Raw genomic sequence first — 22,590 nt, forward strand, 5'->3', positions numbered from 1 at the left:
CCTAGTACAACAGCTAAACTCTTCTGCCTGGCTTGCAAAGCAAAGAAACAAAGAATCAGAAATGGAAGGGATATCAGATACCACCTGGCCTAACTTCCCTTTTAATGCAGGAATTACTTACTGTGCAGCATTCATCACAGATAGTTTTCCTGCCTCTCATTAGTATTGTCCCTAGATCACGGAGTCTTTCCTAATTTGGTCTCACTCTTTATATTTAACTTTTTTTTTTTTTTTTTTGAGACAGAGCCTTGCTTTGTCGCCCAGGCTGGACAGCAGTGGTGCCATCTCAGCTCTCGGCTCACTGCAACCTCCACCTCCCGGGTTCAAGCGATTCTCCCGCCTCAACCACCGGAGTAGCTGGGATTATAGGCACGTGCCACCATGCCTGGCTAATTTTTTGTAGTTTTGTTAGAGATGAGGTTTCACCATATTGACCAGGCTGGTCTCAAACTCCTGACCTCGAGTGATCCACCTGTCTCGGCCTCCCAAAGTGCTGGGTTTACAGGCATGAGCCACTGCACCTGACCTATATTTAACTTTCTTTGATACTACTCCCTCCACCTTCCATATCCTCCAATCAGGCCGGTTTCTTCTTAGCTCCCTTCTCTACCAGGTTTGTTCTTACTTCCACATTTTTAGCCATCTGCTTTTCTGGGTGCTCTCCCCTCCCCTTTCTAGTTCTCAAAATCCCACCTATCATTCTAAGCTTAGCCTAAATGTCATCTTTCGTGACCCCTTTCCTGACTTCTTTTTCTTAAATCCTACTGCATTTACTGCTATCACATAGCTTCACACTTACTTGCCCTACATGTGCTAATTTTATACACCCCCATCACCCCCAACAGAATGTCAGCTACATGATGGGGACAAAACCCTATCTGAGACCTTGTATCACCCACAGGCTTACCTTGCACAGGATTAGGCATTGAGTAACTAGTCGATACTTAATGATTAATAATATATGGAGAACCTTCAGGCTGGAGAGGTGAGGTCACACAGTAAGTCAGTAACCCAAGTTCATGACGAGAAATCACAGCCCCTGATTCCCTGTGCTGCAGTTTGGGCACATGTGAGCCAAGCCTGATGGGGATGCTTCAGGGAAGGGCCTAGGTCTGAGGCCAGAAAAGAGCTTTTCTGGGCTTGAGAAGCAGGGTAGATTACCTCGGTAGTCCAGGGCAGGAGCCCGTGGGACCTCCTCTGCATATACTTCATTGTAGCTTTCATCTGGATAGTAGCCAGAACCTAGAATAAGGAAGACAATATCAAGATGGTGTCTTGATTTCTCACTCAAGTCCTTCCCAACCTTCCCCCTCTCGTCCAACTTTGTCACTTCCTTAGGACATGGCATTCCATGGGTGGGGAGCCAGGTGGATATTTAGTGGGGGAAATCCTGTGTTGTAAGGCAGCAGAACTATTGTGGGTGAATCTCAGCACCTCAGTTGCATAGAGGGCAGGCTCATGGTTGTGGGGCCAGTTACTGCGAGCACTAGAAGACTCCATCTAAAAGAAAAAAATTGAACCTGACCATACATCAATCCTGTCAATCTGGACTATAAATGACCCATTTCCTTGAAGCAACACATGAGTCTTGGTAAGACACTGGGGACTAAGCTCTGAGAATGGACTGTGGTCCCAGATAGGAGGAAAAAACAGAACCTGTGTCTTCCCCCTAGTGACAGTCCTGCTCACAGTCCTCAAAGAGAAACAGTTACTCAGGTTTCCACTAGCCCACAGGGCACGGGCCTTTTTGTCATTGGATTACCATTGCTGGGGGGTGGCGTGCCAAGGCCAAGAGGGGTGACTTATAAGGCAAGAGGAAATGAAAGCAGTTTTGTGAGCACTTTGCCCTGGTTTGGAGAACAGAGACGGCAGAGTCCTTCGGATAAATTTTCTGTTTCTCTAATCACAAGGAACTTTAACGGAGCTGCCGAGCTAGGGAACATTCCTAATCTATCTCCATCCAGTTAAGTGGCCCAGTCCCTAGTGGAGGCAGGTCTGCGGCTGTCTGGGAGACTAAACAGTGTGTTCCACCAGACGGCAGGAAATCGGTCATGAATACGAACTAATTGGAAAACAACTTGGTCCTTTCCGGAGCAAAGTTTCCGGAAGCCTTCCTTCCAGCCTCCCCGAGCCCTAACGCACGCACAAGAATAGCGTAGCCAGCTGTGTTGGAGTCAAGAGACAATTCCGTTATTTCCAGGAGAGGGTGTGCTTCCAGGACAGGGCTGGGTTTTAGTGCTGGAGCCCTTTGGCCTGTGTAAACACTCAGGCCACAAGCTCGCCTCCTCCTCTTGGGAAGAGGCACAGGGCCCCCTGCACTAAAGGGCGGAGCAGAGGGCGAGATGATGAAGCTCCTCCATTCCCCACAAGCCCAGACTAGGGGTGGGGAAGGTGAGGTATTGGGAAACCAGTCCAATTTAGTGAACAAGGGAATGAATCAATTGAAAGTTTGCCTTATGAAATCATGTCCTCGTTGGTTTGCCCTCATTCCAAAGGAAAGAGTTCATTTTTTCTTTTTCCCCTCTTTCTTTTTTTCTGTTTTCCCATTTCAGTTCTTCTGGCTTCTGTTTATTTCTTCTCAGGCCTCATCTCCCCTGCTCTCTTTTCTCCCATAACGGGAGGTTTCATTGGTGGGCGCGGGGGAGGAGGGGGGGTCATGGAATTCTCGTCAGCGGTTTCAGTTTGGTATTAGCCTCAAAGCCTTATAGGTCTTGTAAACAGGAGGCCAGATGTGTGTGATTCCCTAAAGTATTAGGTCTCCCTGCTCCGGTTACAGAGTCCAGCTTTTGAAGAAATGCTCAGCAGGGAGCAAAGGACTGTTTACCAGAGGAGAAAACAGGAGTGTCAAAGCCCTGTGGCTTGATAATGGTAACAACAACAACAAGACATGACAATGGCTGCTAACATCTCTCAGCTTACATTCTGTGTTAAGCACATGACATATGTTAGCTCATTATGTCACCATAACATGTCAGCAGGGTAGGTATTACTAATGTGCTCCAATATAAAGCCGAAGAAACGGGGTTGAGGAACCAAGGGGGTTGTCCAAGGTCTCCCAGTTATTAAGTAGCAGAGTGGGCATTCCAGCCCAGGTCTGCTTGACCCCCTAGATACCAAACTCAGACACTCCACTGAAGATGGTGATTAGGGGAGAGCTTTTGACGATGTCCAACTGGGGTAAAAGTCCAAAATCTCTTTTGCAATCCAGCTTTTTTACTGTGTGTGTGGGATCGAAGGCCACCAAGCATTTTACATCATTCCAGATTTACAGGGGATGTAGGAAAACTGTGGGGGAAGACTCAATAAGATAATTACAGTCTCCAGGGTGTGGAAGTACGCTTTGTGTGGAGAAAGTTCAGACCACCTTGCCACTTTACACCTTTCCATTTTCCCATTTCCCCTCTTTGCCTACCTTTGAGTATTTTTTTCTTTTTTGCAAATGGTGGAATTCTTAGATGGGTATAAGAATGAAATTAAAGGGGAACACTCCCTACATTATTCTGTCTGCTTGTCCCTCTTTAGCCCTGGGGGAAGGACTTGGGGAGCATTCCTCAGTTCCTTTAGATCAATCAGTGCTTGGTTACTGTGTGGTCTGTTACTGGGCTCCTCCAACCTCCATAGTACAGTCAGGCCCTCTAAGCACTGCCCTTCACAAAAGTATAGTTAGACATGTAATTGATAGTTAAAAGACTATTTCAAGATTCATATTAATCCTTGGTTTATGATGACAAATACAGTCTGACTTTCTGGGCTGCACAGATACGCCAGCACACACTTTTAACCCATTCTTTGCTTTATTTATATTCTTAACTTTTCCCAACCACTGCTGATTATTCCTGGACCCTTTTTCTGATTAGCCCTGAATCCACATTTGGCTGCTTTTCTGTGCTATGCTCATTTGAAGACAAGGCTGTAGAAGTAAACAAAACAGTCCTGGATGCATAAAGAGTGCTCAATAAATATTTGTTGAAGGAATGAATGAACAAATGCATGAAGGCAAGCCCAACAGCTGAGCTAGCAGTGTAGGGGAAATGTCTCTCATCATGTGGTCTCCTAAGGATAGAAGAGGGAAGGATGAGTGGGATTGCAGGGCTGGCGGAGGCCTCACCAATCTGAGCTCCTCAGGAGTGGTGACTCGTGATTCATGTGGAAGTGGGGAGTTCCATCTTTTCAAATAGCCCTTTGAGAACCTCAACTGAATCTAACTTTTAAAAAACTGCTCTGTGCTCACGACTCCAACAGCTCAGGCTTCTGTTTTGGGAAAGGTAAAGACCTTTGCATGCCATGAGGTTTCATACAGGTGTTCAGAACTGGGCTTCGAGCCATGTAATCTCCACTGCTTTAGTCCTGTGGTCTTTGGCTGGATTTTGGTCTCTGTAAATGAACTGAAGCTAGGGGAGGTTGGGGAGGACAGTCGCATATTTATCTCCTGGAGACTTGGGGCACCTTTAACCCCAAACAGGATATGCTCTGCCAAGGGCTTGACTTGAATTTTTTCATCTCAATGTCAGTCCTTGTGCTTCACCCCCTACAAAGCCAGGTTAAGCCAAAAAGGGGAAGAAGTTTGCATATTTGTTTGAAAACTTGATGCAGCTGTTCCAGACAAACAGAGCTACTGCCAAAGGCCTCCACCAGGAGCTAAGGGCATGTGGAAAATTTTAGCTGCAATGACTGTGGCTGTGATGGGAGCAGTTTGTTATTTACTCATCTCTGGATATTTTCCTAACCCCATTGGTTGGGCCTGTCTCCTTCCCCCACTCCTCCCTACTGGCCCCTGTGAGGGCAGACACTGCAGGCCACAGAATATTCTTAGCACTTGGAATGCCAGCTGGGCCCCATATAAAACCTCTGTATGCCACTTCATTATCCTGCCCTCATCCCTTCCCTCTCCCCTTTCCCTCTTCTCACTGAGTTTGTTCTCTGGCTCTCTGGGTGAAGAATGAAATGTTCAGGAATCCAGAAAACTCCATCCCTTCTGAAGTAAAGAACAAATGAAAAGAAACTGGGAAATTCCTGATTAAAAGGATGTGATCTGTATTACCACTAACAGCTTTGGCATAAAAGGGCTATAAAAATCTCATTTTATAAATAAGGTCAGGGAGGGAGGGAGGGAGGGAAGAAGTCTGATGGATTCTTGTTTCCCTTGAATAGATTGCCTGCTCCCTTATTTTTCCCAAATGAGATTTGTGGTCTAAGTCCATTTTTGTGGTCTTGACAAGGGTATTTGACTCATAAAAGGATTAATATTAATAAAGATTTGACTCATAAAGGATTTCATATTAGAAAATGGTTTTCAGGGAGCTAAGTACACAAGCAGGTGAGACAATGGCCTCAAAGGTGATGTCCAACCTTCTCATGTTTGTACTAGTGTGGCCTATTTCAAATAGCTCTTGTTAGACTGCCTTAAAAGCCTCCTTTGGTAGTCTGTTGCAATGTTTAACCATCTTTATTGTCCTTTAATACTTTTCTGTATAGAAAATAAGTGTCTCTTTTTGTAGTCTAACTCTTTCTTCTCCAAGTCTTGGTCTAGGACTTATCCTTCCGGGAAATAACAGACAACAGCTCCTAGAACTTACCTGCATACCATGTTGGTGTCACTGCTGGAGTCAGGAAGAACAGCAGAGAGAGAGCTCCTCTTTGAGTTAGTTGACTGGCCATCCTTGAAAGGGAGGATTATGGAGACAAGAAAAGATGTATGTATGGCCTGAAGTACCAGGGTAAAGGAAAGTGACTTTCAGAAGTCAGCCATCAATTAACTTCCAAAAGTGGGGAAGCAGAAATATGGGATCTGTGAGGAAGAAGAGAGATTTTATAATTAATGAATGCTTTTTATATTATCTCCCTCATAAGAATCTTTCATGTTATAGAATAACAAGACTCTGTTTGTTATTTGTGGTCCCTTTTCCTCCCAGGAGGAGGAGGACGTAAAACAACCAATCTTCAACTGACCCTGGTGGGATCAGATGCAAATGCTCCATGGTCCAAGTTATAGAGAGGGACACTGAAGTACTGAGACTAGGAAAAGGCCAACATAAAATTACATGGAACCAGTAGGGAACCTGGTGACCTAAAGGCTACCATTAGGTTTCATTCATTTAACTAACATTTCCTAGCCACTAATCTGGGAAAGTGTTAGCATATGTGGTCTAAGAATTTGAACACTGACGTTACACAGGTCTGGATGTGAATCCAATTCTGTCACCTGTTAGCTATGGGGTCTTGGACAAATTTTTTAACTTCTCTGAGCCTCGGTTTCCTCATCTATAAAATCGGAATAATAATACTCTCTACCTCATGAATTGATTATTGCCTGTCATATAGGGAAGTAATTTATATATTAGACAATATTATTACCAATTTTGTATTGGACAGGACTGAATGTTTCCCTTCTTTAGTCTCCCAGGCAGTAACTATACTCTGGCTCTGTTCTTAGCTTTGGGTTTTAAGGCTTAGTGGTTTGGTAGTGGCTTCTGGCTTTCAAGTCCAGCCTAACCCTCTAGTTTTACCTTGCTGGACCAGCAGGAAGTCAGCGAGGTAGAGGAGGACCTGCTGAGGTACATGAGGAGAGGGTGAACAAGCTCCAATTGCCCTCTCACTTCCTGCCCTGTCCTCACCCTAATGGGATGAGAGTTTTGTGGTTCCCAGTAGGCAAATACTTTGTAAATGACAGTATTAAAATTTGCTGCCCATTGGTATAAATTGGCCACTGGGCATTTCAGCAAGCACCCATTCACTCACATGCTTTCAATGAAATGCCATGCTCAGGGGAGGAGTCAGTCCTAGAAATAGAGAAACAAAAAGTGGTAGATTCTGGCCAGAGTTCCTAAGGGACATGCAAAGCCCAAGAAAGGGAAAATTTTATTTTCTAATTCATTGCTACTTGGTTTCAGACTTTGTCTAGAAAGTGACAGGGAGGCAGGATGGAGAAAAAGAGTAAATGAAGGAGAAAAGGGAAGTAGAAAGATGTGGGATGGAAGGAAAGAAAATCTGACAGAGCTGAAGGAAAGAGATGGATAAACACAGAAAGAGGCAACAAAAGGAGGAGAAAGAGGAGATTAAAGAGAGATCTGGGAAAACAAACAGTTAGATAACTAATCACCAACCCCTCTCCCACATCTAGCCTCCATCTAGTTCCTTTGTTCTGGAGCAGAGGCATTCCTTTTTCAGACCCAATACTCTGAACCTGTGACCTCTTACGTGTCCAGCTTCTCCCCAATCTCAGGCTTAATACTTGACTCACTAGAGTCAACCATCCCATCCCTCTGCTGTGGGCCAAGAAGTTGCTGGGAACATGTGTTTGCAGTCAGGTCACAGCATAAATGAAAAGCAGCATATGATCCAGCTTCATAAAATAACTTCTCCCCCGACCTCCACCCCCAGCCATGTTGCCCAAGTTCTGGATCTCCTTATCCCCTTCACAATTGTGCATTGGGGTAGTGGAGTGTGGAGGGATTAGTTGCAGATCTTACCTGTTTTATGGTATTTTGTGCCCTTTTTCTCTCTCCTCTTTCTCCTTCCTCTCTGCTCCTCTCATCAATTGGAAAAAACCTTCTACTTCAACATTCCTAGAACGAGTGGCTCCTGGTCTGTCCCGATCTCCGGGATTCTGTTAACACTGCCCAGATGTTACGACGTCCGCATCTGCCAAAAGATTCCTTAAAGCTATATTATCCCCGAAGCTATAGTTATTCCTGTCTCAGAGAAGGGTTTTAGAAAGATGGGGGAGAAGGAACACAGGGATTAGAGGAACTCAGTCTGTCTGCTGCAGAAGAGGGGGAAGTGTGAATGGCACTGGCTCCAAGCCTGTGAGTATAGTGATGACTAACACAGAGGCTGGCTTAAGCGGCCTCCAGAGATGTGTTGCACTGAAGAACACTTCTTTTTATGACTCAGCATGACATAAGAATTGAATGAAAAGGAATTTCACAAACAGAAATACCAAAGAGAGGGGAAGACTGTAGCTGATTTTGACATTCCCTACAAGATTTCTCCTGTAATTCCTTAGGCTCCCAACTCTGAATTATCTTGCAATCTATATGGTATCAGGTCAGATACACTTTGAAACCCTCATGCCAGTGACCTAACTTCTCTGGACTTCAGTTTCTGTTAAGATTATATTGTTTACAAAAAAACCCCATGTACTTCTTGCCTGAAGAATCAAGACTGATTTCCCTTACTAAGAATGGAAGGAAAGCATGCCTGGAGAGGCTTTAGTGGGAGGCTGTTTGAGCAAATCTAGCTGCATCCCAGTGGTCTCTGATGGAGGGTTACATTTCACTCAGCAAGATTTTTTCATTTTAGTATCTGATAATAAGACTGTTCTGCCATAGCACAGACCAGCTACTTACAATCTCCCTCCCCTCACAGTTGACATTTCCATCTCTTGGAAAATCAGTGGTTATAGAAGGAAGAATTTTAAGCTGTTGTAGAAAGGGTGTTTCTCCTGTGTATGCAAGCAAATTGGTAACCCCTTCTCAGTCATAATGGGAAGAATTGTACTTAAGATAATACAAAGTTCAAAAGCAAGCCTGAGCCTGCTTCATTTCCAATCCACCTGTGACAAATATGTATTGAGTATCTACCATGTGCTTAACAGAGTAATACCTATGTAAAGAAGATGTGGCTGGGCGCAGCGGCTCATGCCTGTAATCCCAACACTTTGGGAGGCTAAAGAGGGCAGATCACGAGGTCAGGAGTTCAAGATTAGCCTGGCCAACATGGTGAAACCCCATCTCTACTAAATACAAAAAAAATTAGCCGGGCGTGGTGGTGCCTGTAATCCTAGCTACTCAGGAGGCTGAGGCAGGAGAATTGCTTGAACCCGGGAGGCAGAGGTTGCAGTGAGCTGAGATCACGCCACTGCACTCCAGCCTGGGTGAGGGAGTGAGACTCCGTCTCAGAAGAAAAAAAAAAAAAAAGAAGACGTGATCGTCATGGCCTTATTCATTCCATAAATTTATCAAGTATCTACCACGTCAAGAGTGGTGGATGTAGTGGTGAACAAGACAGACAAAATCCCAGGCATTGTAATTCATAATTAATTCAACAAATACTTGTTGAGCATCTATTATGTGCCACACGTGGTTCCAGGTATTTGAGAAACATCAGTGAACAAAACAGACAAAAATCCCTGCCCTCATGGAACAGAGGAGACAGACATCAAACAAGCATGTTCTTAATTACAATTGCGTGTGTTTAGGGAATCTTTATTGGTCATCTACTATAAGCTGAGCAGTGCAGATACAGTGGTGAGCAAGTAATGTGTGATTCTTGATCTTATGGAGCTTACTCTCCAGCTCCCGGAGTTTATGTTTAGTAGGGGAGAGAAAAGGGACGCAATCAATTATAAAACAGTACAACTCCCTATGGTAATAAACTACCAAAAGCTGCGTTACAGACTTTAAGGACGCTAGGAGGAGGTCAGAGGAGGGGGGCATCTGAGAAGAGGTGGGCCTTGGTCTAGTCTCAGGCAAAGGAAATGCCATCAACAAGAGCTCACTGTTAGGTCAGAGGAGGGAGGGGCCAACTGCTAACAGGTTTCAGGGAGAGACAGAAAACAAAGTTGAATAAATAGGGTAGGGCCAGAAAATCAGATATAGGAGGTTATTTTAAACTTATATGTGAGAAAATAGTGAATATATTAAATTTGTGTGTCTGTGTGTTTGAGTGTGTGTGTGTGTGTGTGTGTGTGAGAGAGAGAGAGAGACAGAGAGAGAGAGAGAGAGAGAGAGAGAGAGAGGAATATGAGAGAGAGAGAGGGAACAAGTAAAGTAATACATTCTACCAGAGTTTTTCTTTCTTAAACCCCCCTTTACTGGCTCCCTCTTGGCATAGCGTACAGTCCGAGTTCCTTAGCATTGCATACCATGCTCTTCACAAGCAAACCCCATCTATGTCCTTAGCCTAGTATTAAGCACATCCCATGCCTCCTAATTCTGGACACACTCCGCCTCATGCTCTTCCTTGAGCTTCTTGTTCTTCCTTTCGCACCCCGGAGCCTCTGCACAGATGTGTTCACTCTGCTCTATAGTCCCTTCCCTCCTTTCTTGGCTTATTGGAGCTCTACCCACCCTTGCTGCTGAGAAGCTTCCCCCAGCCCATCCCAGCCCAAGTTGGTTAACTTTGCCTGCCTTTTCTCTCACAGCACTTTGTACATATCTCCATTTTAGGACTTTTCACACTTATTGACATTGTTCTTTACTTATCTCTGACTCCTACTAGACTATGAGTGCTTAGAGGGCAAGAACCTTATCCTAGTCTTCTTCATATCCCCAGCCATCCAACACAAAACCTAGCACATGCCAGGGTGAAGATGCTGCGTAAGGCCTCAATCCCACTGAAAGCTGGAAGGAGTGGGATAGAGGGGTTCCAGAAAGAGGTTAAAGAAGAAAGTGAAGGGGGAGAATATGGAAATCATAGGGAGATCAAAGTAAGGGGATATGTCAGAGGAGAGGGACAGCATTCTTGTGAAGCATTGGGATTAATAATATAAAGAGCTCACCCAAAACAAGTGAGGTTAATCATAATAACCCCAATGTTTCTGCAGCATGCACTCAGTGTGTAAAACACAATGTTAGACACTGCAAGGCTATAAAGTGAAATAAAACACCTCTCCCTATGGTTTGGTTGGGAAGATAAGACAAAGGTAGATAAGGAGACTGACAGCATCCAGGCATAGTCAATTTCTTAAGTTTCTTAAAGTTCACTACCATTTTCAACTTTAAGACTTTTAATATGAAGCCCCTCAGCAGTAAATAAGGTATTGTTTTATGAAATATTAGATATGGAAACTGACTTCCCTAGTTGAGATCTCAGGAAAGCTCAACCAGGCTAGACTAGAAACAACTTTCTTAGAAAATGGACATAGAATTGTGAATTTTAATACCATTTAAAAGTATTTATCATGTCTGTGTGTCCCAAACTATATATTATGAGCTTTTTTGAAGAAGGCAAGATCAGGGATGGAAAGGGAGTAAAGGTTTCACAGAGCATCTGAAAGGAGTGGACGGGAAAAAAAAGGAATAAAAATAGACAAAGAATAGAATTTCAGAGAAGGAGAATGGAAATACACAAGAGACAATAGAAATAAGGAGATATTCCATTAACGCAACGGATTTTTAAAACTGTACATATGAATTAGCTCTTTAAATAATGAGGTATCTGATGGCTGTAATACAAAATGTGAGACATTAAGAAAACAAGTAGGATGTGCCTTTAAATTCTATGATAGTCCCTTAGCCAAAGGTAATTGAAGGGATGCTAGAAAACGGATTAGAAAATGAAAATGGTAAAGTTATTATGTGAATAAGAGATAAGATGTACTCTCAGTGATACAGCTGATTTTTTTTTTTTTTTTTTTAGTGGTTCCTAAGAGAGACAGTAGGAATGTCCCAAGACATTATCTAGGTACTCAATTTAATTTTTTCTGTTTTATGATAGTGTGATACTGGGATGGCTTAGACATTTAATTTTTTATTTAATTTCAACAATCAGTCCTGAGTAATTACTGTGTGGTTACTCCCAGAGACCAGTTATGACCTCAGTGAGCAATCAGCTCAACAGGGATTGGCCGAGCAGAAAATGAACTCATCAATAGGGCATTATGTCCTAGGGTACTGAGGACAGTATAAAAGGGGACACAGGGGCCCTGCCACACTAGCTCTTCAGTAGTTTCTGAACATCTAGACGGTAGGATGTAGAATAGGTAAGTAGAAATGCAAAGCAGATATTGCAGTAATTGACTAAACGGCTGAGTTAATGGGAGTGAGTGTGTAGTTTAGACAGTTATGCTGTTAGAGAAAGAGGTGAGGGAGGAGGGGCTTTTTACTGAGTTGGGATTGAGCTGGATATTCAGTAGAAGCAGAAAGTATGAGTGAAGTAGAGGGTGGGCAGGGACTAGGAAATAGGACTTGTTTATTGGGGGGTTGATCGTACTTACCTGGTACAGAGCGGAAAATTCACATTGGAAAAGCAGTAGGAAATCAGTTGAGATTGTATTGGGATGAGGGGCTTGGTAGGGATGGAGGGAGGTTGGAGGTGGCACAAGGGAGGTCTGACTTAACAGTGAGCCCTTGTTTATGTCATTTCGCTTGCCTGATGTCTAGCAATGAAAAACATACACCTAATCTTGAAGGTTACAGGAAGTTAATTGGGAAGGGAGAGTACTAAATGTTCAATGTAAAACAAGCAGTAACAATACTTAAAGTATTTTCCTTTTTTTCCTACGTGGTTGGCATCAAATTGTGTTTCTGTGCTCAGAAAGAGGGAGAAATTAAGAGGTTGAACAAGAAAAAGTTCTGAACTCTCTGCCTTATCACTCTGGGGCAGGTAGGGTTACTTCCTAGGTGACTGGGCTATTGGAGTGAAGGCAAAAGCCAAACTCAACCAAAAAACCCCAAGTGCAAGGCAGAATTGGGGCAATCATTGAGGTTCTTAAGCTTCAGAGGTTCCGAGGAGCCCTTGTTTGTGGTTAAATGTCTGTGCAACAGCAGTCTTTACTCAGGTTACTCTGAGAGGAGGCAGCTGTGTGTACAACAGCAGCTATGTTTCATCACAAAGTGGGCCCCATTTCTGATGAAAGACACAGAAGTTACCCAGGTTTAGTCCTAGGCAGCTTACCTAGCCTCTTTCAATCTGTTTCTTCATCTGTAAAATGAAGGTGCTAGGTGTGTCAACCTCACAATAGGGTTTTTGTGATGCGTGCATATGAGGTAACGTGTATCAAGCACTTAGTGATAGTGGTTGGTATATAGTCAATGCTCATTATCACAGTCATTATTAATACTTTAAAGAATACATTTATCTAATGGCCTAGGGAAATACTTCTTAAATTGCCTTAAATGGGATTAGATGCCCCTTTGGTCTGGGTTTGTACCCAGACCCAGGCCTAGGTTTGAACTAAATTGAATTTCTGGGTTTGGTGCCATGGTGGGCGTGGGGAGATGGAAGTGGGTGTAGCAGAGTAGGAGGCAATGGTGCAAGGTGTTGTGGCCATAGGAATATGAATTTCCAGGTCAGCATTTGGTTTAGTTTGGCACCGAGTGTTATTCAAACAAAGCAGCGTTGTGAGTGGTAGAGGAAGGGAGAGGAGGAAAGTCAACACATTCTTGGAAATAAGATGTGGCTTTTGCTTTGCTATTTTGTTTTTTCTTCAGCTACAGATATATTTCTTTGCTCTTGGGCTCACATTGTAAATCCCTTCCAGTACATAGTACAAATCTAAATTTCAGAGAAACTTCTCTTTAAGATGACAAGAAGTTATCAAGACTTCCCTTGATCCTTGTTTTTAGTATAAGAACCCCTCAGTTGGGGTCATTTCGCCTAGGGAGAAATCTTTGCATGTACTTAGACACCTCCCTCCACCATGTTGAATATCTGCTATTTCCTAACGACTTTACCTCAAAGTGTTTGAAGGTGTATATAGATGTACATTTATCCATTCTCCATGTATTTGTGTATTAGGCCTTTCAAATTTTAGTAAAAAATTTTAGTATAAAGCCTGGCAGTGCAATAATTAATTTTCCAATAGTTGCTGCCTTGCACCTCAGACGTCTGGCAAGATGTTATAGGATCTGGTCCTAGGTCAATATTCGAAGCACAGGGAAGCTCTGTGTGACCAAGTCAATGGAACTTTCCTGTGTTCTGGTCCTGAGATGTACGTTTAGAGCAACGTTTCAAGCAGAAAAGTCTGAGTATTCATCTCTCCTCCACAAATACAGGTCTTTTTGCAATGGCAATAAAGTAAATAGCCACTTGTGATATTAAGCTTGTGTCAATGATGAAGGGTTGGATTGCATAGGGAACTGATATAGCCTTCTAACCCCATTCCTCTAGAGATAACACATACTCACTTAACACTCAGTCTTTGCCCTCAAAGAGCTGACGTTTTTGTTGAGAAATCAGACCTTAACACACCTCCTGTGCTGTAACAACATAAACCGATATGTTCACAATACATAACATTAGGTTTTAACCTCTCTGTAATCAGCTGGGTTTTGATGGGAAAAAACAGGTGGCTGGAATATACAGTGCCTTTCTGTTTTAACATTTAAGAGGAGGTCACACTCACCAGGGATGAAATTTCCATAGCACTCTCTTTTTAAAAGTTTGCAGCGAATAGCTGAACTTACATTTCACTATTATGTAAAAATACTTTCCTTCAACTTTCCAATTACTTAGGGGATAAAAGAAGAGAGGAATACTGGGGTTTTGCAAAGTCCTACAGGGAAATTCTAAAAGTCATTATTATCTTTAATACCTAGCTTAGAAATTCTTTCAACAAGTGGTTATTATTTTCCTCAATTCATTCATATTTCCCCTTCCTACCCCATAAAACAATGTTCACAAACCGAAAAGCACACAAGTGAGAAAAAAATCAGCCTAATTCCACCAGAGGTAAATTTCACTGTTCCTTTCAGTTTTTGTCTAAGCACACGTGACTGTATGTATTGCTTTGCAACCCGCTTTCTTTTTGCAAATATATTTCTTGTGGGTATTTTCCCATGTATTTTCCTAGGTCACTTTTAACCTCTTCATTCTTTTTCTTCTCTCTAGGGCACCAGGGGCCAGGGAGGCCCAATCTCAGAGCGCTGCGGGCTCTGCTGGTGATATAAACAATATGGTGAAGTTATAAGGAGAGGGGAGGGGTGGGGGGGGACGGGAAAGATTCCTTAGGATAGAAAAAAAAATGAAGAAAGCTCCACTAGAAGACCTACGAAATTTCCGACACTAGAACCTTTGTATATAGTTCTCGGTAACCTTCGGCAGGGGGCGCTTGGAAATTGTTGCCACTTTCCGGACAGCCTCCCGTACTTTACCCTCTAGAAAATTGTACAGTGTTTCCGGCCCTTCTCAGTTGTGGACGCTCGTAAGTTTTCGGCAGTTTCCGGGGAGACTCGGGGACTCCGCGTCTCGCTCTCTGTGTTCAGATCGCCCGGTGCGGTGGTGCAGGGTCTCGGGCTAGTCATGGCGTCCCCATCTCGGAGACTGCAGACTAAACCAGTCATTACTTGTTTCAAGAGCGTCCTACTAATCTACACTTTTATTTTCTGGGTGAGAGACGAAGGCGCCTGGGGCTGGCAGGGGATCCCGGGCTTTTAGGTGTGGGGGGGTGTGACCCTGAGCGGCGGGAGCTCAGGTCGGGGATGGGGTGGGGTTTGGGCGGCCATCGCGCCTGGGACCCTGACGCCGGCGACCAGTGACTGGGCCTCGAGCAAAGAGCTCAGGCATCTCGCCGGCGCTGGGGTCGGAGTGCGGGACGAAGGTAGCCGACAGGCTGAGCTGGGACCCAGACGTACCAGCGTTCGAGTTCGATGCGGGAGGCGAGGTGGGCGTTAAGCCCCCAGAGCAAGCAGACGGTGACCCTGGACATTTGCAGAGGCAAGCAAGGCTTGCCCGGCCCCATTGAGGGCTCACTTGCATAATAGTGTCTTTCTTTTCACTGCTTCATAAGAGAGGAGTGTTTCGCAGGTAAGTATGGGTATGCCTCCACTCCCGCCAGTCTATCCTTGGGCTTGCTTTTGTGTACCATTCCTTTTTGTACCCTGTGCTCATCCCTAACTGGAGAGGACGGGGGAAGTTTCTGGAATTCATAAAATCACTTTTTTTTTTTCACCTTCAAGGTTTTCTTCCTAAGGTTGGAGTAAGACAATTAAGGAAGTTTTGATCCCTAGGGTAAAATATGCCATCGGCTAGTGTTTACACACAAAAAGATGAATTTTAAGAATTTTGATAAGATGCCTTGTCCACGGCCTACTCTTGTGTGCAGCTCTGCTCCTCATCCCTTCTACTCTTCCCCCTTATCTGCCATATCCCAGAATATCACACCTATTGTGCTTTAAATACCTCATGCTTTGTGTTTTGAAGATGCTGCTATACACAGTGTGTAACTGTTTGTATTCTCTGAATTCCCACATAGATCACTGGCGTTATCCTTCTTGCAGTTGGCATTTGGGGCAAGGTGAGCCTGGAGAATTACTTTTCTCTTTTAAATGAGAAGGCCACCAATGTCCCCTTCGTGCTCATTGGTACTGGTACCGTCATTATTCTTTTGGGCACCTTTGGTTGTTTTGCTACCTGCCGAGCTTCTGCGTGGATGCTAAAACTGGTGAGTCCTTGTTTTCATTAGAATTGATTCTTGGTTTTAGAAAAGTTTTGTATGTTATAGGATTCCTTTCTTGGAACTGGCCATGGCCCTTTACAGTTTTTCCTGTTCCTTATGAAAACTTGTCAAGTAACAGTTCAGCTGCCAGTTTCCACTTTCAAAATAGACATGTTGTTATTTTCCCTGCCCTTTTCAATGAAAACATGATGAACCAATTGAGAAGACGACCATTATTTTTTTCTTTGACTCCCTTTGCAGCTGTGCTATATCTTATTTATGCTGACTTGGACTTTCTTTCTTATCCTGCAGTATGCAATGTTTCTGACTCTCATTTTTTTGGTCGAACTGGTCGCTGCCATCGTAGGATTTGTTTTCAGACATGAGGTAAGCCTGAATTAGGGAAGCTTAGCATGTTAAATTTATCCTCTAAAAGATAAAAATGGATTTATTTAAGTAGAAGAGTCAGACCTCTGTATTTAAACCTGTAGCTGACAGTAATGGCCTTCTTGTAAACATTCTGGTTCACTTCTAATTTAAAAGAAAATTTAGAAAATTGTAAAGACTGATAGTCACCAGAAGAAAATTACTTGTATTTCCTGTCATTTTTCTGTGTGTAAGTACCTATTAAAACAGAGATAGTACAATTTATAACTTTACTGATAGGAAAATATTCAAAGCACAAAATTGATAACCTTCTTATGCCTTGCATTTTGAAAAGATTAGATATACTTAATGCAAATCATCAAAAGTTTAATATTGGGCCAGGCGTGGTGGTTCACGCCTGTAATCCCACCACTTTGGGAGGCCAAGCGGGCGGATCACGAGGTCAGGAGATCGAGACCATGCTGGCTAACATGGTGAAACCCTGTCTCTACTAAAAATACAAAAAAAAAAAAAAAAAAAATTAGCCGGTCATGGTAGTGGGTGCCTGTAGTCCCAGCTACTCGGGAGGCTGAGGCAGGAGAATGGCGTGAACCCAGGAGGCGGAGCTTGCAGTGAGCTGAGATCGCGCCACTGCACACCAGCCTGGGCGACAGAGTGAGACTCCATCTCAAAAAAAAAAAAAAAAAGTTTAATATTGAATTAGAAATCAGGTAAACTTGGGGTAGTTCAAATATCATTCGGTGAGTAGCAAAGGCTCATCAATGAGAGTTCTTATAAAGTGGTAGCACAGTCTCCCAAAGTAAGGTTTTGTAGCTTACAAATTCCATAGGCATCGAATTTGTACTCAGTTTAAAGTGGAAAAAGATTAGCGGGTGCAGAATACAGCAGTACTGCATGGCCACTCAGATAAATACATATTCCCACAGCACTTTGAACTTGTAGTGGTTCTCATCATATATTTTAATGTTTTGCTTAGTAGTCCCCTCAGCTAACCTATATCCCTTAGAGGAAAGGATTGTACCATGGAAGTTAATTACCATACATGTTGCTGCTGTCAAAGATATGACCATTGGTCAGATTCAAGAACTTGACCTGAAACCAAAAGAACTTTCTAGAGGATTTTCTTACTGACATTGTGTTTCTTTGCTATAGATTAAGAACAGCTTTAAGAATAATTATGAGAAGGCTTTGAAGCAGTATAACTCTACAGGAGATTATAGAAGCCATGCAGTAGACAAGATCCAAAGTACGGTAAGTGGTCACCACCACCTAGAGGGGAACACATTCCCTGCTGCCTCAGAGAAAAGAGTAGAATCTGGCTACTAGATGCTATCCACTTGTAGGGGAAAGAAGTGTGATGTGTTTCATTTTCCTCACATGTGCACCTGTTCTCTTCTGTCCCTGCTTACATCATAGTCCGGGTACTGTTAGTACCAACTATAGCAGGAAAGTAAAGCCAATACAAAACTGTCATGCATGGTGCTAATCAAGGACCCAGTGCTCATCTCTTGAATCAATTCAGGAGAGAGATCATTGAGATTAGTAAGTGTTTTGAGCACAAATTGCAATATTAGGTTAAATGTTTGACTACAAAGTTGTAATACGAACTGTAAATGCTTTTGTTGGGTTTTTCAGTTACATTGTTGTGGTGTCACCGATTATAGAGATTGGACAAATACTAATTATTACTCAGAAAAAGGATTTCCTAAGAGTTGCTGTAAACGTGAAGATTGTACTCCACAGAGAGATGCAGACAAAGTAAACAATGAAGTAAGGTGCCTTTTAAAACTTTCTATTTGACAATATTTGAGGACTTAACTGAATGCAAAATTGACCCAGTTTTTAATTTTTTTTTTTTTGAGACGGAGTCTCGCTCTGTCGCCCAGGCTGGAGTGCAGTGGCGCGATCTTGGCTCACTGCAAGCTCTGCCTCCAGGGTTCATCCCGTTCTCCTGCCTCAGCCTCCTGAGTAGCTGGGACTACAGGCGCCCACCACCACGCCTGGCTACTTTTTTGTATTTTTTAGTAGAGACGGGGTTTCACCGTGTTAGCCAGGGTGGTCTCGATCTGCTGACCTCGTGATCTGCCCGACTTGGCCTCCCAAAGTGCTGAGATTACAGGCGTGAACCACTGCGCCTGGCCAGTTTTTAATTTTTAAATATAAGCTGAAATAAGGCAGGTAAGACTTGAGTTCAGATAGCTAGCAAGTAACACTTTTTTGTTTATTTATTGTTTAGTACTTTTTCTAAAGACAGTGTTTCTCTCTGTCACCCAGTCTGAAGTGCAGTGGTGTGATCATAGTTCACTGGAGCCTTGAACTCCTGGGTTCAAGTGAAGTAACACTTTTAAATATATAATCCAAAAGGTGGAAATAGTTGGGAATAATTATTTGTTCTGTTGAGAACATACGGAAGAGAGTAGATTTCAATAAAATGAAAATCAAAGGCTCTGATACATACATCTTTCTGCAGAGGTATATGATTGAAGTATTTATTACCCTAAATATATCTTCCTGCAGAGGTATATGATCAAAGTATTTATTACCATAAAGAAAAGCACAGGCTGCTTGTACTGTATTTAATCTTTGTTTTTTTCCTCCCATTAGGGTTGTTTTATAAAGGTGATGACCATTATAGAGTCAGAAATGGGAGTCGTTGCAGGAATTTCCTTTGGAGTTGCTTGCTTCCAAGTAAGTCTTTGTAGTTACTTAGGAAATATTTCATCCCTCTTGTAGGTGTAAGCTAGAAATTTTTTCACTTTTTTTTTTTGAGTTGGCGTCTTGCTCTGTTGCCCAGTCTGGAATGCAGTGGTGCCATCTCAGCTCCCTGCAACCTCTACTTCTTGGGTTCAAGCAATCCTCCCACCTCAGCCTCCCGAGTAGCTAGAATTACAGGTGTGTGCCACCACGCCTGGCTAATTTTTTTGTATTTTTAGTAGAGATGGGGTTTCACCATGTTGGCCAGGCTGATCTCGAACACCTGACCTCAAGTGATCCGCCCACCTCGGCCTCCCAAAGTGCTGGGATTACAGGTGTGAGCTACTGCATTCAGCAATATTTTCACTTTTATGGCTTAAAGTTTTTGCTTCAGGGGCCTGGATAGTGAGGACATTTTTAGGGAAGTTGCATTTTCACAAAACTCTCAGTTACTGGTCACAGTATAAAAATACTTTATTTAGGAGAAATACCTGATGTAGATGACGGGCTAATAGGTACAGCAAACCACCATGGCACGTGTATACCTATGTAACAAACCTGCACGTTCTGCACATGTAACCCAGAACTTAAAGTATAATAAAAAAAAAAAAAAGAAGAAGAAAAAATGTAAGATTTAGAATTAACTGGCAGCAGTACATATCTTTTGAAAGCAGTCAACTGTGGATAGACTCAGTGCCCTCTTAGTTATGGCAACTTTCCAGTATCATAGTTCATGAAACAAAACATTAGATAGGAACCTTGGTTCTCTCTGCGGTCAGTCAAGATTCTAAAACGTTATCAGGATCTTTCCTGGGCTGCAACTGCCTGATGAGTTGCATACAAGTTCCAACCTATTAAAATTTAGATGATGCTACCCCCATATTCATTATGCACCAGTTGTTTTGGGTTGATTCCACGTTGTAGATCAAATTATGTTTCTCAAGTTGTGTTTCTCACTGTAGCATGAAGTTTGTTTTATGGCTCTGAACGATTTTCTTTTTTAGATTAAACACTAGAAATAAGACTAATTCAAGTTTAGTCTTGATATATTTTTAAAGTAGCAAGCAAAGCTATATCTAAATCTACGCTAATGCAGTAGCCACTAGCCACCTTTGAGTTGTTATAAATTATTAAATAAAATTAAAACCTCAGTTTGCTGGAGATTTGAAATACTTAGTAACCATGTGGCTGCTGCCCACTATATCAGACAGTACAGGGATTCTAGAACGTTTTCATTACTGTAGCACTGCTCTGGATCTTTCCAGGAAAATCTCTGCCCTCGTTGATGGAGATTTCACTTGTTAAGATACTTACTGAAAACCATGTCTTTGTTTTTTTCTGGGAAATGAGAGTAAGAAAAGTTTCTCCAAAACTTGTGACTGAATCTTCCTTGAGTGACAGTTTGCTGGATTTTCCTTTGGTAAGAGTTGTGAAATTCTGGGTCATAGTGGCAATAAAACTTCACTTACATTCTTTGAATGTGATCTAGATGCTGCAGAGTATTAAACATAACTCTAGAAAAACTCAAGGAAGAAAATTTATAGGCGGATTACAAGTGAGAGGGGAATATAGTTTGAGGTCTTCAAGCTGTTTTGTGTATGTATTTAATTTTGTTCCTATTTTATTTCTAGCTGATTGGAATCTTTCTCGCCTACTGCCTCTCTCGTGCCATAACAAATAACCAGTATGAGATAGTGTAACCCAATGTATCTGCGGGCCTATTCCTCTCTACCTTTAAGGTGGGTTCATTTTGGTCCTCAGCTCTGTCAGTGTTGATATTTATTCTAGCCTGTGTATATGATGCATGGACTAAGTTTGCCAAGAACGTCTTGTCTAGTAGTATATTTAAACCTAGCTGGTGCTATGTAAGCCCTGTGTAGGCAGGTTAGGTCTCTATACACAGGGCATGGTCAGAAAGTAATGACTTAGCTACAGCTTCTCTATGCATGCTCTCTGTTTTTATGCAACAGAAGAGCCCCCGTGTGGGTTTATATATTTACATACACATGTCAGCCTAGAGATCATAAGTGGTCCCTTTTCTAACATGTTTCAGCCTAGAGAGAAGAGAAGCAAAGAATCCCAATAATGACCTTACTTGTGAGGTTCCCTGGCAGGTGCACTCTGCTCATCACCAATATTGACATTTTCCCTAGTCCTTTTCATAGTTTTCATTTACCACAGTCCATCAGTCGTTGAGAGTGTGGCTTTCTTGGTAAAAAGATGTTTTTGGTGGGCTATCGTTCAAGCCGTAAACTCATCTGGTCTAGTAAGGAACCAGATTTTGGGAAGACGTGTGTTTCAATGGCATTAGTATTTGAGTGGTAAAATACTATGAGAACTGTTGTTGACTGAATTGATCCCTAGGGCACACTTTGCATTTTACTTGAGCCACTGACTAGGAGCACATAGGAAGGCCTTCATTAGCAGGAATAGATTAGAATGTATGTAAGCAAATACGGATGTTGAAATTTGGGTAACAAGTACATTAACTGTTTTTGTTTAATTTTAGGACATTTAGGTTCCCCCCGTGAATTAGAAATTGCCTGGTTGGAGAACTGACGACACTACTTACTGATAGATCAAAAAACTACACCAGTAGGTTGATTCAATCAAGATGTATGTAGACCGAAAACTACACCAATAGGCTGATTCAATCAAGATTTGTGCTCGCAATAGGCTGATTCAATCAAGATGTGTGTTTGCTATGTTCTAAGTCCACCTTCTGTCCCATTCGTGTTAGATCGTTGAAACCCTGTATCCCTTTGAAACACTGGAAGAGCTAGTAAATTGTAAATGAAGTAATCCTGTGTTCCTCTTGACTGTTATTTTTCTTAGTGGGGGGCCTTTGGAAGGCACTGTGAATTTGCTATTTTGATGTAGTGTTACAAGATGGAAAATTGATTCCTCTGACTTTGCTGTTGATGTAGTGTGATAGAAAATTGACCTCTCTGAACTGGCTCCTTCCCAGTCAAGGTTATCTGGTTTGATTGTATAATTTGCACCAAGAAGTTAAAATGTTTTATTACTCTCTGTTCTGATGACAGGCAGAGAGTCACATTGTGTGATTTAATTTCAGTCAGTCAATAGATGGCATCCCTCATCAAGGTGCCAGATGGTGATAACAGTAAGGGACTACTGATGTTCTGTGATACATCAGGTTTCAGCACACAACTTACATTTCTTTGCCTCCAAATTGAGGCATTTATTATGATGTTCATAGGTTCCCTCTTGTTTGAAAGTTTCTAATTATTAAATGGTGTCGGAATTATTGTATTTTCCTTAGGATTTCAGTGGAACTTATCTTCATTAAATTTAGCTGGTACCAGGTTGATATGACTTGTTAATATTATGGTCAACTTTAAGTCTTAGTTTTCGTTTGTGCCTTTGATTAATATCTCTTTTATACAATA

The 22,590-nt window shown here is 42.4% G+C and overlaps 2 protein-coding genes across 8 annotated transcripts in view; one reads left to right on the top strand and one right to left on the bottom strand.

The window, feature by feature from the left end:
- LOC105499293 (sushi repeat containing protein X-linked 2) overlaps nt 1-12,666 on the bottom strand; it is a 32,336-nt gene extending 19,670 nt beyond the window's left edge. Inside the window, exons 1-4 of one of the 5 annotated variants that reach the window (XM_011771812.3) lie at nt 12,619-12,666; nt 7,470-7,641; nt 5,577-5,788; nt 1,162-1,242 (exon numbers count right to left, since the gene is read on the bottom strand). In XM_011771812.3, the coding sequence (XP_011770114.1) occupies nt 1,162-1,242; nt 5,577-5,658 (163 nt within the window). In that variant the 5' untranslated portion in view covers nt 5,659-5,788; nt 7,470-7,641; nt 12,619-12,666. Of the gene's footprint in view, nt 1-1,161; nt 1,243-5,576; nt 5,789-6,738; nt 6,780-7,469; nt 7,831-11,938; nt 12,029-12,618 lie in introns of those variants that run through there. The other 4 variants (XM_011771813.3, XM_011771814.3, XM_024786922.2 and 1 more) reach the window with 4 other exon arrangements.
- Nucleotides 11,619-21,982, top strand: LOC105499295 (tetraspanin 6). 3 transcript variants are annotated; one of them, XM_011771815.2, is made up of 9 exons: nt 11,626-11,704; nt 14,554-15,051; nt 15,917-16,105; nt 16,412-16,486; nt 17,639-17,737; nt 18,122-18,256; nt 19,091-19,174; nt 20,812-20,919; nt 21,690-21,982. In XM_011771815.2, exons 2-8 carry the CDS (start codon nt 14,965-14,967, stop codon nt 20,878-20,880), a joined length of 738 nt encoding a protein of 245 aa, XP_011770117.1. In that variant the 5' UTR covers nt 11,626-11,704; nt 14,554-14,964; the 3' UTR covers nt 20,881-20,919; nt 21,690-21,982. The 3 variants fall into 3 exon arrangements, with proteins under 3 accessions (XP_070944906.1, XP_011770117.1, XP_011770119.1); XM_071088805.1 differs by lacking the exons at nt 20,812-20,919; nt 21,690-21,982 and adding an exon at nt 20,531-20,578 and having other exon boundaries at nt 11,619-11,704; XM_011771817.2 differs by lacking the exons at nt 11,626-11,704; nt 14,554-15,051 and adding an exon at nt 15,220-15,468.
- The last annotated feature ends 608 nt before the right edge of the window (nt 21,983-22,590 follow it).

The sequence above is a fragment of the Macaca nemestrina genome, chromosome X (assembly GCF_043159975.1).
Source record: "Macaca nemestrina isolate mMacNem1 chromosome X, mMacNem.hap1, whole genome shotgun sequence".
Classification (NCBI taxonomy): Eukaryota; Metazoa; Chordata; class Mammalia; order Primates; family Cercopithecidae; genus Macaca; species Macaca nemestrina.